This window comes from Oenanthe melanoleuca, chromosome 2 (genome assembly GCF_029582105.1).
Source record: "Oenanthe melanoleuca isolate GR-GAL-2019-014 chromosome 2, OMel1.0, whole genome shotgun sequence".
NCBI classification, from domain to species: Eukaryota; Metazoa; Chordata; class Aves; order Passeriformes; family Muscicapidae; genus Oenanthe; species Oenanthe melanoleuca.
In genome coordinates, this window is record NC_079335.1 from 85,775,765 (window position 1) to 85,793,913 (window position 18,149).

General features: G+C 40.1%; 1 protein-coding gene across 4 annotated transcripts in view; it reads left to right on the forward strand.

Annotated features, from left to right (window-relative positions):
- HIVEP1 (HIVEP zinc finger 1) overlaps window positions 1-18,149 on the forward strand; it is a 118,283-nt gene that overhangs the window by 80,616 nt on the left and 19,518 nt on the right. For all 4 annotated transcript variants that reach the window (XM_056483260.1, XM_056483259.1, XM_056483262.1 and 1 more), the window contains one exon: window positions 6,204-12,139. In XM_056483260.1, coding sequence (XP_056339235.1) covers window positions 6,204-12,139 — 5,936 coding nt within the window. The remainder of the gene's footprint in view (window positions 1-6,203; window positions 12,140-18,149) is intronic.

The window sequence follows — 18,149 nt, forward strand, 5'->3', positions numbered from 1 at the left end:
CCCTATAGACTCAGGTCTGATCCCATAGCTGGTCCTGATTTGAGCAGGAGGCTGGACTAGAGGTTTTCTGAGGTCCCTTCCCACCTGAATTGTTTTGTGATGGTATGAAGTACCAGTTTTCAGTTTGGAAAATTCACTCAGTGGCAGATGTGATTTCTTGGTGTGTATAGATCAATATATATTTTTCTCTACAATTGCTTTTAATATATGAGCTTGAGAAACACTGATTTTATGAGCTTGCCAGGGTGTGATGGTAGGGGGCATTAAACTTTAATTTGACTTTACAAAAATGTATGTTGTCATTGAAGTTAGTGGCACTCAGATGGGTGCAGATACTATATATTAACATAGATGCACCTTTCCTGTAGCTTGTGTAGGGAATTATGCTGATAAAATAGTCACTCTAGTACAAAAATCTGGTGTGAAATGATCCTTGAAAGAGGATTGGGGAACCTCTACCTGACAGCCAGTACAGTACCTCTGATGGGTCACATATCAACATTGTCTGTTAAAACCACCAAGAAGAATAATCATGTGCTTACAGGCAGTGTGAAATCCTGAAGCCATACTCACTTTATCCATGCCCTATAGAATCATCTGCTGTTTGCTGCTATGAACAAAAGGACAAACATTGGCACTGATGAATACTTGATCCAATCCCTGTCATATTGCTTTAGCCTTTGAATGTCAAAGCTCCTCCCTACTTTGCTTTTCAACTAATCCATGTCAAAATGTGCTTTACATACAAATCCAGTGTTTTTAAAGGTCTGCTTTAGATATGTTTGGACTGGTGTTCTCAGTAATAAAAGTACGTAAACATGCATTAATCCTGCTGATAGGGGTTGTCAAATACCACTGATGACTTATACTGCCCCAAGTTCTGTCACTTGCCTCCTGACCTCTGAGACAGGGAGCAACCACCCTCTGGCCACTTCATGAAGTCTGAAATCAGGCACCTGAAATAAGACTGTTAAAATTGTTGGTGATTTGCTTTAAAATCCCATTATATTTGAACTTAAAATTAAACATGGCACTTGTGTTAATCATGTTCAAATCTTTGTGCTGAATTGTTGGCTATGAATATTTTGATAATTATATGGGTGTGTTATGTAATCAAGGTTTTGTTGTTTGGGAAAAATGTAATTTTAGGGAAAATATTTTTGTCTGTTCTTAACATGTAGGAAGCAGTATGAAGCTAAATTACCTGAAAAGGTAATTTATTAAAAAATGAACATTTACTTATTTCTTGCTGCATTTAATGTGAGTTCTGGTGGCCTTATATTTGCCAGCAATACTTATTTCTTTATTTTATAATCATGTTCTTTACTTATTCATGGAAACAGACCCAGTGAGGTGATTCATGAGTACTTTTGATAGTTTTGGTGAAATCAAAATTAAAGAGTATGTAAGCCTAGTTTAAATCAGAATAAGATCCTTAGTAACAGTCTCTCTCTTTTGGGAACCCTTCCATCTTTGGATCACTAGCATTTTTGGGCGTCAGAGTAACCTCTTAGCCATTCATTTAAGACATCAATTAGTAGTTGAAGACTTTCAGAAGAGACTTGATCTTACTTGCAGTGCCCTGAGAGCCAAAGTACAGATTAGGAGCTAAAGATCAGGATCTTGGACTTGAAGGTCTGGTCTTTGTATAGGAGCCAACAGTGATTTTTTTAAAATTCTGCAACATCAAGTGAGTGCATGAGATGAAAATTATGGTTCTCATTGGACTGCAGGGATGGTTGCTTGCTCCATGTTCACAGGGTGACACTGAGGGAGAAGGGAGTGGTGCCCTTCCTTGGTTCCCTCTTCCTCTTTTGTTTAAGTTCAAAGCACTATTAGAAGGGAGAGAAAGAGAGTAGGTGTTATAATAACATGTAGGCTTTGAGACAGGCAGTTCTAGAAGTTACTTAAACAAAACCATTGAGATCATTTTGTCAAGACACTGTCTCGTTCACCAGTAAATGCTTTGGAAGAAAAAATCAGATCACTTATAACTTCCCTTATTTGCTGCGTGAGCTACTTCACAGATTGCTATCTACCCCATCACACCTGTGTTCTTTTGTTCTATTTCCTGTGCATAGAGTGAAGTGCATCAGAGAAATTGTAGGTGAACAAAATCATGTTTAGAAATGTCAGGTTTTTCTTGTCATGTTTTGAGTGCAGAATTCATGCTGAAACAAAGGAATTAAGTGGAAAATCTTGAGAGCAAGCAGAACAAAGCCAACCAGGCAAAGCATAAAAAGATGCTCTGATGTCCCTGGAATGTGAAAAGTGAGGTACTGAGCACCGTGGCATTGTCCTCTCTTCTTCTGGCCTGGGAAACGTAATCATATTTGATGTAATACAGCTTTATGAGAAAGATTCTTTCTAGACATCTGATTGAGGTGACAGCAGTTCTGAAAAATACCACTTCGCCACCAGAGGAAAAGGGGAATTACCACTGAATGATGAGAATGGCTGGGTGACTGCAGAGGGGGTGAGCTGAGCCCATAGCATGGCAGAGAGAGAAAGAAAAGCAGATCAACTTCATACTTTTTTCCCACATGAGGATGTTTCTGCATTCTTTTTGTTCAGTGTCAGTTTGTGGATGTGGCTACATGGACGGCCCCTGCAAGTCATCACACTCCTGAAAGTTGCAAGGCAGAGGAGTCCTTAGCATTTGGGGACTGGTGCTTTCTGCCAGTTTTGTTGATACCTCTGGAAATATTGATGCAGTTGACCTTTGTGCAATCATGTAGCTGTAGATTAAGAAACGTGTGGTGGAATATCTTCAATATAAACTGTGAATGCGAAGCAGAGACTTAGAAAACAACAATGACCAGCTAAAAATAAGTGAAACAAAGTTGTTGGTAGTTCCTTTTTTTCTTCAGATATGCCAGAAATTTGGTTGTTAGCAAACATAAGGTGAATATTTCCATTAAGAATAATAATAAAGATTTCTAAATTATCCAGAGAAGGGTATAACACAGCACTTACACAATTTTTAAGCCATGTAAAATCATTGTCAAGTAAGTACATTTTACAGGATTTTATAGATGAGTACATTGAAGGAATTCTGTCACTCCATCTCTGGGATCACAAAACATATAGAGGCAGAAATACAAATAAGAATTTAGTTCTCATGATTTCTGTAGACTGGAATTTTATAGGTATAAAAGCAGCACAACTATAGTGAAGACTGAAAAAAAATACTTTTTCTATATGTAATGCAACACATAACTTACTTTTGTTCATTCTTTTTACTTTTCTTTTGAGGTTCCCAAACAATTTTTATACTCTGGCATGTGTCAAACAGCATTTTTAATAGTAAAGCAGTAAGGAGATTATGGAAAATTCTGATCTTGTTATTCAAAGTGAATGAATCTTTTTAATTGCTTGATTGATAGATTGGAGACACATTTTTACTTCCTTTAAGGCTTTTGTAAGCCACATTTTATCTTTCAGCTGTGTTGGTTTCCAGTTCACCACTACATTGTGCAGGTTGAGTATCCTTGTATGGTTGAAACTCAGAAACAGTAGCTTTGAATATTCCGATATATCAGGAAGCACTGCATCATTTGATTGTTCGATTGCTGCAGTATGAAACAACTTGGTCTTTTTTTGTGTGCATTTGCTTGGATGTTTGCAGTTCATGGCACTCTTACTTTCCTAGCTGTGTAATCTGCCCAGCTCTTCCCCTAGTGCTCCGGTAAAAACACTGGAGTATGATTGGTGTGGAGGCGTGATTGTGACAGCACAAAAGCTACAGTGTGTGCATAAAAGGAATCACTTATGTGCAATTAACGTGGCCATGTTTCAGAGAGATCACCAAACCATGGCTAAAAGCACTTTTATGTAATTACCTTGTTATTTTCTCTTTGATTTGTGTAAAACTGGTTTTTGTTGTTATTGAAGAAAAAACAGTTGCAATAGACTATGAATTGTAAAGAATTCACCCTTCATTATATGAATGATAACTTATTAGTGTTAAGTCACTATTAAATTATGAAGCAATAGAAAGTACAAAACATGATGGGAGACTACTTGGCTTGTAATATGTTAAATCCAGCCTAATAGGAATAGGTTTTGATGATACAGCAATAAATCCAAAGTTCATTTAGAGGTTAAGTGAACCATTGCTGCAGAAATTTCTCTCTGGATACCCAAGAGGAGCACAAAGTTACCAGAACTGGGATATGGAGGCAGTAGTTCTGGCAATGGATCCAAGCATCTCTTTTAAGGGACTGCTGAATGTGGCAAAACAGACTCTTACTCTTCATAGGTAAGCTTTTGCTAGTAGGGCTGGGAGAGGAATGGGTCAGGTTCTGCAGAGCTTCCACATTTGCAGTGAATTATGTGTGCCGTGGTTTCACCCCAGCCAGCAGCCAAGGCTCTGTAATTCCCATTCTAGCCGTTGTAAAGAAAGTTAACTCTACCCCAGCCAAAACCAGCACATTGTGTGATATGTGGTCTTTAATCTTTCAGTTTGCAGGGTAATATCCATTCACCTTATCTGAATATATGTGTATAATTAAGTTGGCATCAAGGCAGAAATTACATTTTGAAATTCCAAGTATCTGGCATTACCACACATCCCAGCTGGGTTGAGCTCTGGCATGGAGAAAACATAATATCTTTGCTTTTTTTCCCCTGCTGGTCACTTTGCATTCTCTTCTGCTAGACGTGCTTTAGGCATTGCCTGGATTTCCTCTACACTGAGCAGGAATTTCACTCTGGATTCATCAACTACAGTATCTCTTGTCAGATGCACACAATGCATTGGCTTTCCTCCCACCACAGTATGGAATCCAGCTGGTGTTTCTGCAAGAGGACAGTCCTTGTGCCAGTCTAGGGGGCTGTAGGGCTGATGGGTACTGGGAAGTCTGAGCTTCCTCCACTTGACTCCTTGTGAAGCTGATTGTGAGGATTTTGTCCCTTTATATGTTGTTGTAAGGCTGTTCATTACTTAGAAGTGCACATAAACCTCTGTTCCTGAGTTACTCATGCAGAAAAACCCACATAAGGTTATTCAGTTCTGCTTCCCAAAATGTGTGTGTCTGAACCTTCCCAGAGCCATCAGCCCTCCAGTCACATTGGATTCCTCCTTTATTTTTAATATTGGCAGTCAGACGAGTAGGGGTTTTGCTAACAGCATGATGAAGGAGTTGTTAAAGCCTAAAAAAATGAATTTGCATCCATTTAATATTTAGCTTCCTCTGTCCTGCCAGTGAAGCTACTGGAGACAGTGGCTGTGACTGTGTCTATCTTAGGATAGAAGTAAAAAAAAAAAAAAAAAAAAAGGCTGATAGATTATCATACCTTTCGGGTAGACAAAGGTGTGTAACTTGGGTATCCCCTAAAAAAAAGGCTGCTGTGTATCAACATTGAAATTCAGTCTATTTGTGGTTTTTGTTATAGAGGGAATGGACTGTCTACAAATACAAGTGCTTCCCACAAAATTATTATTCTGCTGAATAATGCTCCAATTCATTTGCTATTCCCTACCCCCCTGAAACTCTGCATGCATAGCTGTTTAAAATCAGCAACAAGTGTAGCTAGTAATGAAATAATTCAGATTTAGTTTATTTTGTTTCATGATGCACAAATAGGAAGTCATTTAAGTGTGACTGATTTTATTCATCCACAATAGTTGCTCATCTGAAATGCTATTGAAATTCAGTAATTGGAGCTCTGAAATACAGTATTTGACAGATGGTGTGGGTGGTTGTGCCATTTCCATGATAAATCTACTTACAAATATAACCATGAGGAAGTTGTGTTCATTCCTTGACTACGGGAACATATAGATGGAAAAAGTGACAAACATTACATATGTGTCTTGGTTCTTCATTTTCCTCCTATAATAATTTGAATTCTTTAACTAGTGCAAGAGAGAGGCTTCTGAACTTGTCTGAAAAGGAGTTGCTAAAATATTCCTTCAGTAGCCTTCCTTTTCTTACATTTCCTTGGAAGTCTTTCCTATAGTAACTTACTTTTGTAATGTCTTCAAGCTTTAGTTAGAAAGCATTGCTCATCTTAGATGAAAAAATAGATCTTCTCTAAGATACATTTACTGTTAACTGAAAGTGTTGGAGGCTGGAGAGACAGACAGTCCTGTTGCCCCAGGGCTTACTGTTGAAACTTAGAGATGGTAAAATGGTATAAATAAAAAATATACTGCATTATCCAGTTTGAATATTCTTTTTCTCTTTCTGTTTTAACAGAAATCACTGATGCTGGTACTAGAGGAACCCAAGATACAATTAAAGGTGTGAAAAGAAAAAAGATTGTGTCTGAAAACCATCTTAAAAAAATACCAAAATCGCCTTTGAGAAACCCTGCTGAAGCCAAGGTTAAGCAAAATGCAGACCCTTCATCACTAAAAGCTCTTCCGGATGCCTCTGAACATGCCAGGGCACAGGATCACCTGCCCGTGCAAAATGGAAATCAATGTACCAAACAAAATGGGGGAGCACTTAGCAGTGAGATAAGTGTTGAAACAACCAAATCTGAGACAACAATGCGGACAAAGCTTTCACTGACGCATCAGTCCTTAGATTTGTGTAAACAGGCAGCGGGGGATACTGATGCAAACCAACTGAACTCAGCAGAGAGGAAGCCTCCCTCAAACTCCTCATCAAGTAATACAAAGACTGACAGTAATGAATGTATTAATTTTGTTGATTGCAGTACGTCGTCCCCATGTACGCGTACTGCATTCGATGTCTTACTAAAAGCTATGGAGCCTGAACTGAACACCTTAGCACAAGAGTGCCCCCCTTATGGAATGCAAATAGAGAAACTGAGACCAAATAAAACTGTAAGCACCTCTTCTAGTCTCACGTCCAATACAATAAGTGTCCAAAATCAGCCTGCTTTGTCACAGCAGGAGTTTGCAGCTGGACCTCACTATTACCCGTTGAACAATGTGCATGTAGCAACAACAGCCAAGACTGGACAAGCACAAGGCCAATCAGTTTCTCATTCACAAGACCTTATTACTAAAACCAGTCAACAAAATCACCAGGTTGTTATGTGTCCAAGTTTAACTAGGTCGCTGGTGCAACAGCAGAGTCAAGAAAATCCCAAGCTCCAGCAGATCTACAGCATAGCAGTGACTTCGTCTGTCGTTCACACCTCATCTTCCACTGTATCTCAGGTTTTTTCTCAAAACCCGTTAGTAGCTAGTTCGTCTTCACCATTGTCAATTAACACATCGAGTTCAACACACTTGTCTATAGGTCCGGTGTATAATTCAGCCCAGATAGCATCAGTTGTAAACCACGGTGTAGAACAAATATGTAACCTCTTAAAAGACCAGAAGCCTAAAAAGCTGGGGAAATATGTCTGTGAGTATTGCAATCGGGCCTGTGCCAAGCCCAGTGTTCTCCAAAAGCACATCCGATCCCATACTGGAGAGCGACCATATCCTTGTGTGACGTGTGGGTTTTCATTTAAAACCAAAAGCAATCTCTACAAGCACAAAAAATCTCATGCACACGCCATCAAACTCGGACTTGTCCTACAGCCAGATTCAGGTGGCCTCTTCTTATCTCATGACTCAGATAAAGCACTTAGCATTCATTCAGATGTGGAAGAAAGTGGTGAAAGTGAAGATGAAGGCACTGCAGATGAAAGACAAGATGATCAAGAACTGGAACCTGCACAATTAGTGAAAGTCATTTCGAGTGCAGAAACACTGCAAAAAGGAAGCCCTATTCCATTAAGCAACCCAGACTGTATACCAGGTGACTCTTCGTTACATGATACAGAACCTCAAGTAAGGGCAGCTTTACCAAAAGTAGTAGTTCATCCTGTAAATGTTTCTCCATTGAGGGCCGATAGCCCAAAAGTGACAGAGACAGCACCCGAGCTTGCTGCAGCACAGAGAAAAGGAGATTCTAAAGTCACAACTCTTCAGTCAAATTTAACACATGCAGCCTCATTCAAGGAGAATGATGTAAAGCAGCACCAGAAGGTAGAAGCAGGCCTGTTAGAGGAGCAGCCAGGATCAACAGGGGGACCAGGGCATGCTCAACTCCAGAGACAACAGGCAACTGATGGTTCTCAAGATCAGCAAGGAAAATGTCTTTTGAGCCCTAGAAGTTTAGGTAGTACTGATTCTGGTTATTTCTCTCGTTCTGAAAGTGCCGATCAAACAATGAGCCCCCCAGCTCCTTTTGTAAGGGGGTTGTTGACCTCTGAGAAAGATCCAAATAAAAATCTGCCCTGTGTGCCACGAGCAAGTGGCATGGTAGCATCAGTGGTACAAACTGTTTGTGCTGAAAAAAATCTGATTCTCTCTGGCCAAATGCGACCTCCCTTGGCAACAAAAACTCTTGAGGAGCGTATCTCAAAGTTAATTTCTGATAATGAGGCTGTTGTGGATGACAAGCAGTTAGATAGTGTGAAACCAAGAAGAACATCTCTTTCGAGAAGAGGAAGCATAGATTCACCAAAATCCTACATATTTAAGGATTCTTTCCAGTTTGATTTAAAGCCCATGGGAAGAAGAACTAGCTCAAGTTCTGATATACCAAAGTCTCCTTTCACACCCACTGAGAAATCCAAGCAAGTTTTCCTTCTTTCTGTACCATCCCTTGACTGTTTACCTATAACACGAAGTAATTCCATGCCTACAACCAGTTACTCAGCAGTACCTCCTAATGTCATAACTCCCTCTCATCCCCTTCGAGGAAGCCAGTCATTTGATGATAAAATTGGCTCTTTATATGATGATGTTTTTGTGTCGGGACCTGCCACTCCGCTGAACCAAGGTGGACATCCTCGGACCCTGGTTAGACAGGCAGCAATAGAAGATTCTTCTACTGGTGAAGGCCAAGGTCTTGGACCAGTGCGATCAGTAGAAGAAGGTTATCTGGGGTGTAATTTATCAAATGAATCCTTACTGCAAAGGAGCAAATCCCTGGCACAGGGATCAAATTTAGAAAAAACAAAGAAGTCCCCTCAGGTGCGAGGAACAATGTTTGAATGTGAAACCTGCAGGAACAGATATAGAAAACTGGAAAATTTTGAAAACCACAAGAAATTTTACTGTTCAGAGTTGCATGGACCTAAAACTAAAGCAGCAATCCGGGAGCCTGAGCACAAAACTGCTCCAAACAGTACACAGCCTCAAATTCTACACTACAGAGTCACAACTTCAACTGGTGTCTGGGAGCAGACACCCCAGATAAGAAAAAGAAGGAAAATGAAAAGTGTTGGTGATGATGACGACCCACAGCAAAATGATACGAGTGTATCATCAAAGAACACAGAAGGCCAAAGCAAGGCAGCAAATTCTTCCAGTCTGTCAAAACACAGTGCCACAACCGTGGTAGGATCACAACAACCAAGCAAACTTCTGCTTCAGAATTCCCAAATTCAGCTTGTGGCTCGCGGCACAGATCAGACTACTGAGCCAAAGATGGCTCCACTCATTGAAAAGCAGGCAAGTTCTGTGCAAGAAAAGGTGGAGTTGAAGAGACAAGGGACTGGCATTTCAGTAATACAGCACACGAATTCACTAAGCAGAAATAGCTCATTTGAGAAATCAGAGTCGTTTGAAAGAGTATCGCCAGTTTCTTCTCAAGAGCCCAACAAGGCTGCAAAGCACCGCTCATTGAATACAGTTGTAATCCAAGAAGACAGACACTCTCATCTGAGCACTCCCCAGCGTCACCAACCCTTGTCATCAGAACCGCCCAGAGGGGAAGTTCAGGGAAGCCAATTAGTTTCTAATGAGAGGAGTGCTCCACTTCAGCCATCAAGACTCGTTCGCCAGCATAACATCCAGGTTCCTGAAATACTCGTCACAGAAGAACCAGACAGAGAGCAAGAAAACCAATGCAGCGACCCAGAAAAGACAGAAAGGTTTAACTGGCCACAACGCAGTGAAACGCTGTCAAAATTGCCAACAGAAAAGCTTCCACCCAAGAAGAAGAGGATTCGGTTGGCTGAAATGGAACATTCATCTGCTGAATCAAGCATTGACTCCACACTTTCCAGAAGCCTAAGTCGGGAGAGTAGCTTGTCTCATGCCTCCAGTTTCTCAACTTCACTTGATAAAGATGATATTTTAAAGGCTGAGAACCTTTCCAAAACAGAGCCTGCTAGTAAGTCTTCAGAATTCCTCATGATTCCTGCTGGCTCACATGCACTGGCAGTGCCTGGACCTCATTACCGGGAAATGAGACGTGCTGCCTCAGAGCAAATCAGCTGCACGCAGCCCTCCATGGAGGTTGTGGACTACAGGAGTAAGTCTTTTGACTGTGGAAGCATGTCTCCATCAAAACCTGTCCCGCTTGTAGAGGTAGCCACTCCAAAAGTGTCATCTGCAAATGGAGCTGCTGGACACGTGCCTCTCCTAGAAAGGAGGAGAGGGCCATTTGTAAGACAAATATCTTTAAATATTGCCCCAGAAAATCAACAGCCTCAAGTGAAATCAACTTCTTCATTGCAGGCAGCTCATGCCACAGATGTGTCCACAGTGCCATTGCACAGGCTGCAGACCCCTGGCCAATCTTTGGTGGAGTTCCCTTCAAGTACTCAGCACTCACAGACTAACTCCAGGCCCCATTCAGCGATTCAAGACTGTAATCCTGTTAGCCTGTCTTCAGCACAGCAGCCTCTAGATCACATGTTGAATAATCAAGGCCAACCATCCTTGACTCATCAGCCTTCCCAGCCATCTACGAAAACATCAGCCCAAGGGGAGCAAGCAAGCACGAACTCGCTTTCTTGTCATCCTGACGAAAAAAAGGACTGTTTTGCTCCAAAGTATCAACTTCAAGTTAAAACATTACATATAGGTCAGCCATACTCTTCTAAATTGCTAAAAAATACTTTATCAGCTCACACTGGTCCAAGTCAAGTTGGGGTGGACCAGAATGCATCTTCCTTTGAAGTGCAGACAAAACTCTCTGACATGTCTAATCCATACTCTGTGCCTCCTCTAAAGCAAATTGTTCCTAATAACTGCAGCAGTCAGATAAATCAGATTCCTCCTTTTGTGGTTCCCGTCCGTATTCAGAGCAGTATGCCATCCTATGGTTTTGCAACTGTTACACCCCTGCCTCACATTTTAGTGACCCAGGATCAGGGAAATCAGTCCATCTGCAAAACAAATGTTGTGACAGTGCCAACGCTTGAAGGCAAAACTCAGCTGCCAAAATCTCACAAAGATCATCAGAGGACTTTGCCAAATTCATTTGAATTTGAAAATTCGCCACTGGAAAGTGGAACCAGAAATTCACCTTTGTCAAGCTCTTCGAATATCATTCAGAAAGTGCCAGTTAGCGGGCTCTTCCCTCAACCAGAAGTTACAGCTTCAAGTAAACGAATGCTTTCCCCAGCAAACAGTTTAGATATTGCCATGGAAAAACAGCAAAAGCGGGTTAAAGAGGAGAGTGGAGCTGCTTGTATGACAGATGCTAGACCATCGCATTCACTGAGCGTTAGATCTAATGACCCTACTAGTAAGCAAAAGAAACCAGTTTTGGTAAGACAGGTTTGCACCACAGAGCCTCTTGAAAATCACCTCTTGGATCCTGATGTTACACAGTGTGAAAAAAGCAGCAAGGCCAGTACTTCAGACCCTCCTGACCATCAATCATCTGACACTGGGGTTACAGAAACCGTAAAGAAGTCACCAGAATCTGAAGACCTTAAGTCTTCCACATCACCGGTGTTTGTAGTCAGGAAACCTTCTGAATTGTCTCCAGTGAGTAGCCAGAGTTCTCTTCTCAAGGCTGTAAGTAGCAGCCAAGAGAGAAGATCCCCGAGTAACAGTGATGAGAACGCTCACGTCAGCAGCCCAGGCCAAGCAAAGCCTGTAGTGACGCTGGCTGTGATGAATGCAGGAGAAATGCAGAGGTTGTCCTTTCCAAGCCTCAAGACCACAACAAATTTTACCTGGTGTTACCTCATGAAGAGAAAACCATTGCATCTGCTGCAAAATGATCAAAAAATCTCTGCCTATTCCACATGGACCATTAGTCCCAACAACCCTAATCCACTCGGTTTGTCAACAAAGGTAGCTCTCTCCCTCCTCAATTCCAAACAAAAAGTTGAAAAACCACTGTACACTCTAGCAAGAACTACACACCCCAGATCTGATGTATTGGTCTATTCAAGCAAGTGGAAGAACAGCTTGACCAAGGTACTTAAGCTATGTTTAATATATACTGATCATTTACAGGGGATTTGCTTTGGAAATCATGCTTCTTCTTATTTTAGAGAATGTGATATGCCTGACACATGCCATATATGTGCTTATTTATTCTAATTATGCTGGATCACACTGCTAAAAAAAGATCTTAAGTAATTCAATTAGGAAACCTGTTCTTAAGGATTTATCATTTTTTAATGGAAATTAGTTCCTGGGCTTAAATTTGTGTATTAAGTATTTATAAGTGTTTAGCAATTTTTTGTCATGCAAAGAGTAGAACAAAATAAGTCTGATATAAATATTTTTTAACACTTCTAACTTAAATTAATTTAAGATCACAATTGCATATTTTGCCTTAAAAGTCGTCTAAGGAAATAACAATAGGGATATTTTTTGCTTCAAAAGAGTGCTTGGACAGGTGTCCATGAATACACTATGAAAAACAAGTTTTCACCATCACTGATCATCTAATTTTAAGAGGACCATTTCTCTTTCTCCCACCTAGGTTAATCAGTCATGCGAAATAATAACAAAAATAGCAAGGTTTAGACAAAATTTCCACTGCCATAAAACCACTGGCAATTTATTGGATTGATATGGCTCCAAAGATAACATTAAATCTTGTGCTGAGGAATCTAATCTAGGCAAAAGTTGTGACCCACATAAAAAACCACATCATTCCAGAGTCCAAAGTGGCAGAGCAAAATAGTCTCATTATTTCCTTAGCTGCTTTGGTGTTGCAAAGATGTGATCAAGATTTTATTTGCTGGACAGTTTTGTTAGGGACAGGAGCAAAGCTGTTTGGTGAAGACTGGATTTGGTGTTCCTTAGTGACTGAACCACTGCTGTGCGTGGGTGAAGGTGGCTCCTAGCCCCACATTCTGGCAGCAGGTGTCTGTGTCTCTGATGGACCCAGCAGTGGATTTTACTGTCCAATTCACTGAAGCTGTAAAGCTCTCTGAAGCCTGCCGCACAGTTTCACTTTTCCTTGCTCTGAGCTGCATATGCCATGTTTTTGCTGTCAGACACGTGGGAGCTGGCAAAAACAGGGCATCAATGGAGCCACAGACCTTCCTTTCTCCATGATCCTTCAGGGCATGGAAATGGTCTGGCAAGGGGGTAAAAGTGGCTGTAACTTGTCCTACTGCCATCAGCAAAACATCCCAGACATTGGGACTCAGGGTCCATAGGCCAGCAGTCACTCTAGAGGAGACACTCCACAGCTTTGGGAAGAGACCCCTGTTTGAGTGGGTGTTGAGAGACAGAAACTGCAGCTGTCAAAGGTCACCCTGGAATGTTCCTGTGTCTGCTAAATGTTTTCCTAAGATGCAACATTGTCAGTGAGGAGAAAAGCAATAGGAAGAGAAACTGTGAGATAGGAAGAAGTAGTTTCAGAATTACAGGGCAAGTTGTGAAGATATGCTGAAACCTTTAAGGCCAAAATGACAGTGGAGTTAAATCTGGTCCTTCTGAAATCAGTGGGAGTCTTGTTAACATTTATATTGGAGTTCAAAAATTTATCCATAGTGATTCCTGCAGAAAATGCATATGGGCTGCTGAGTTTGTTTTAGTGCTGTAGTTGAATCAAATTGTTGGTTCCATGTTAGTGTGCTGCCGTGGTTTTAAACTCTTACTACCTTTTTTTTTCAGTCTGCTTCCTCATACATTTCATGAGATGTTGCACTTAAATAGTGCTAAATTAAAAAAAAAAGGAAACAAATGTTTAGCTTTTTGCATTGTGTATGGTTGAGTGAGTCTTTCTCCGGCAAGTCTCATATCCTTGTGTCATTAAGTCATGTTTGTTTTATTTTTGAAGAACAGTCTATCAGAAGAAATTCAGTGATAGCAAAGCAATGTATGCATCTTGAAAAACAGATTTTCTCTACAAACAAATTCTGTTTAGAGTACAAATAATGGATTATAATATTTTGGAAAAATATTTTGACAGCACTGTTTTAAAACACTCCAGGAGTGCTTAAATGCTGTAATAGGCAGCTGTCAGGTACATTTACAGTGCTTCTGCCACAAAAGGAACACATTTACTAATCTTTCTTCAGTCTTTGTTTTTGACATTTTGAATGAAGCACATGAGCATGATGGAAATGAAGAATTTTCAAGTTCTGCTTGGGCTGATTTACAGGCTTTGCTCAGAACCATTACTAAGGAAAAAAGTGCAGCAAATAGCACCAATTGAAGTTTAATTGGCACCACAGATTGTATGAGCAAGGTGTACCATGGCAGAAGTTAAAAATTTCAAAGACCTGATAGGTTTTTCTAGCTAATACTTCCAGAGTTTGTCTACTTTCCCTTCTAATGATTTAGGCAGCAGGATTTCAGCTGTTTTCCAGAATGCTGCTGCTGCTATTACAATAGACCTCTGTGTTACCAGTCTCCAGCTAGACCTGGTAATGGAATAGCTGATGCCAACTTGGAAACTTCCTCACAGAAGCCATATTTAAAAAAAGCAAAAACTGAAATTCCTCAGCTCAGGCCCAGTAATTCCACTGATGGCTTTTTTGTTGGAATCTGAGGATGGAAAGCATTGGAGATAATTTCAGAAATTAATATTCCATTTAAAATAAAACCCAAAACCAAACACAAAACCAAAAAAAAAAAAAAAAAAAAAAAGTTGTTGATTTCTTGCTTAGATTGACAGGGTCCTGAGTTCCTTGGAGAACCGTGATTTGGATTGCAGGTGTTTGCTCAAGTGGTTTGCACATTTTAACCCTGATCTGACAGAGAGCTTTAAATGCTACAGGAATCCAATTTAAGAATAATAATAAAAATACAGTACTGTTATGTCTCACCTCCTCTCTCACAGCTGTAGCCCTTTCTAGACTCATTTGGTGTACTCTGCTCGTGGGTCTGTAACTGCTGATCTTCTCACCGAGATAAAGCACCTTGCTGAACTGTTCTGGGTTTGCCCCCAGAACTATAAACCATTTTTACAGGAACCTCGTGCTGCTGCATAACCACTACTAATCACTGTCACAAGAAAAGGCAGTTCTTTCAACAATAGGTACCATGGGAAAGGAAGATACACGTGAACAAAATGCAAACAAAAAGGAGCCCTGGGATTTTGTTTGCTCTTCACAATTCAGTGCTCAGAGGCAATAGGTGAAGTTGCCACGTTCCAGTGATTCAGAAAACAAACCACAAAATGTTATTGTGAAAGAAGCTCCTGGAATGAGTGCAGCATGTTAAAATGTTACAGGAGGTTTCACCTGCATGGAAAAGGCTTTTATGTCCCTCCTCTTTTTATTTTATTGTTCTATTTATTAGTACTTTTCACCAGTTTTCCTCATTGAATTCACAGGAGCTCTTTCCAAAGCCTCTGCATTGATCTTGGCTCTTCTCACTAAAGTGAATCACTAGAGTGTGCAATATTCCAGGGTGACAATTTTGAGCAAGGATAGGCTGAAGAATGGAAAGTTTCTCCTAACTATGGAAAGCTTTCCTTTCTTGGATGATATGCCACAACAGTCCAGCTCACCACTGGAAAGTAGTTAAATGTAGAAGATTTTTATGTGTAAACTAGTAAAAGGTTAAAGATATTAGAAACATTTTCCCCAAGTGGCTGTGTGCCAGTGGGAAAAATGTTTAATGAATATTCTAATCTGAAATTTATAACTTTGATGATTCAGGCTGCAAGCATTTTTTTTTTTTTTTTCCAAAGGATGTTGTAAAGTACCAGAAGTATCTGTTGAACTCTGGTCTCTGAGCAGCCCTAAGAGAATTTTTTTTTTCAGTTTTATACCAGTAATTGAGGACAGTGGAGTTAAATTGGAGCAAAATGGGTAAAGTAGAAATGAATCATGGTCCTTGTCTCTATGGGAGTAGAGAGACAAATTTCTCTGTTAGAAAAAGAAGGCAGAAGTAATAATAGAGAGGAACATTTTACAGCACTGCTTTTTTTCTGCCCTTTCCACCAGTTCATGTGGGGCTTGGGGGAATTTTGGGTGAGGTGCATTAAAGGATTTCCACACAAGAAACCTGTGCTCCTTAGAGGCTGGTTGCTCTTTAAAATGTACAGAGGGCCCAAATCATTTTCACCATCCATTTGAAATTTTTCAGAAAAACCTAAACAGACTGCTTTTTTCATTGTCAGTGAGCATTTCTGTAGATTTCTGTGACAGAAACTCAACGTTTCTGTTACTATGATATCAGCATTTTGCATGTCCAAGACACTGAAACAATTTCCTAAAGCAGCAAATAAACAGTAAACTAAAGTACAGTAGGGGAAGTAAATAATTTTAATACATAAGTTGTACTGTCTTATATCTGTACATAGACACATATTTAAAAACTTTGTCTTTTCGCTACTTAAATCTGGAAAAAACTAATTGGTATATAGTATTGAAAGATCAGGCACTTAAAGCTTGCATTATTTCAGCTTCTGGGAATATTTATGTGGTTGTTTTATTGTGTATATTCTGTATTTTCTACAGCTCTCTTCCTGTTAAGCTACAAATGTCACCTTGTTACTCTTTGTTTGCAGTGGAAACAAAAGCAGTTCATGTGCCAGGTAGTGTATAGGAACTGCAGAATGGCTGGGTTGTGATTATTGGAGCAGGCTTCACTTCTGATATTTCTCATCCAGAACATCATCTCCTTTCACCTTGTATGGGCGCTGTTAAAACATGCAGGGTGAAATTTCTTTCTTCCTACACACAGGCAGAGTTGTCATGTGTGCTTTGGTGCTCAGACATTTGAAAATGCAGCCTGAATCAATCCAGAGGGCTGTATAAGGGGGTGCAGACTGGGGCAGTCCTTGTGCATGTGCTGCTTCCTGGGGCTTTCAATTGAATAGGAAGATGCTTTTCCTCTGATCTGTGTTAATTCCTTATCATGTGGGAATTAGAAGTGAAGGCAGTGTCTGAGGCTGCATGAAGGACAACAGCAAAGGACCAGGTGCCAGAATGATGTCACCCTTCAATGTATGTAACAGCCAGCATAACTGATCAGTCATTTTAAGCCAGCCAGTGAAGTCATTCCTCTTGCCAAGAATTCACAAGCTTACAGCATTAAATTTTATAATGAGGGAAAAACATAAGGCCAGACTTTTTTTCCTCTCATCATTTTATTCACTTATCAATATGAGCAAATGAGGTAAATGTGCCAGCTACGTGGGTAGAACAGTTTATAAATAACAGTAATAATTGCTGGCTAATTGGATCATTCCTTCATTGTTGCCCATTTTATAAATATTCTAGGGTTGGAAGTAGATTTTAATTGGCAAATGTTAGGGGAACTCATCCTCCTTAAAACAAACAAAAAAAAAGTTCCTTGACTAATAATCAGGGAAAATTAAAAATATAATCTTGTTCTGCTAGACAACTGTATGTTTTTTCTTATAATTTGGTCTGGCAGTAGGAATTTAAGTGTGGAGTCTTGCTTTTGAAGGGTTCTGGAACCCCTGTTAATAACCTCACCAAATTGGGAACAGTCAGTCTCCAGAGCAAAAGAGCTGTAGTTCTTGAAAAAATATTAGCACTCAGAAATGTTACCTGTTAATAACCTCCCTAGGTACATCCCTCCCTCCCACCCATCTTCTCTCTGCTGTGCCGTGGGAAGGCAGCTCCTGCTGCCATGAGGCATTGCTGTGTCCTGGGTCAGCAGACAGGTTGGTCCAGCTGCTGCTGTTCAGGAGCACTTTGGTTTGATTGTACACATCTTTCTCTGAAGGCTATTTGTGAGCTAAAAAGCATCACCTTCATCTTCCCAGAACAAGGAAAAAGAATGTTTTACTTCAGACTCACAGCATTCCTTGTTTCCTACAAGTCCATATTCTCTGTATAGATTCAGCAGTCCACAAACAGGCAATGTATATTAGACAAGAAGTTTAGCAAAAGATATTTTTTGTTTCATGTCTCTTAACAGTTTTAAAAATCAGTTATTAGAATTGTGGCTTTTATGATGCTTTTATTCACCATAACTTGAATGTTTGAACAGCATATGAAAGACACTAATTTTAATGATAAGCATATCTCATTTTCTTTCA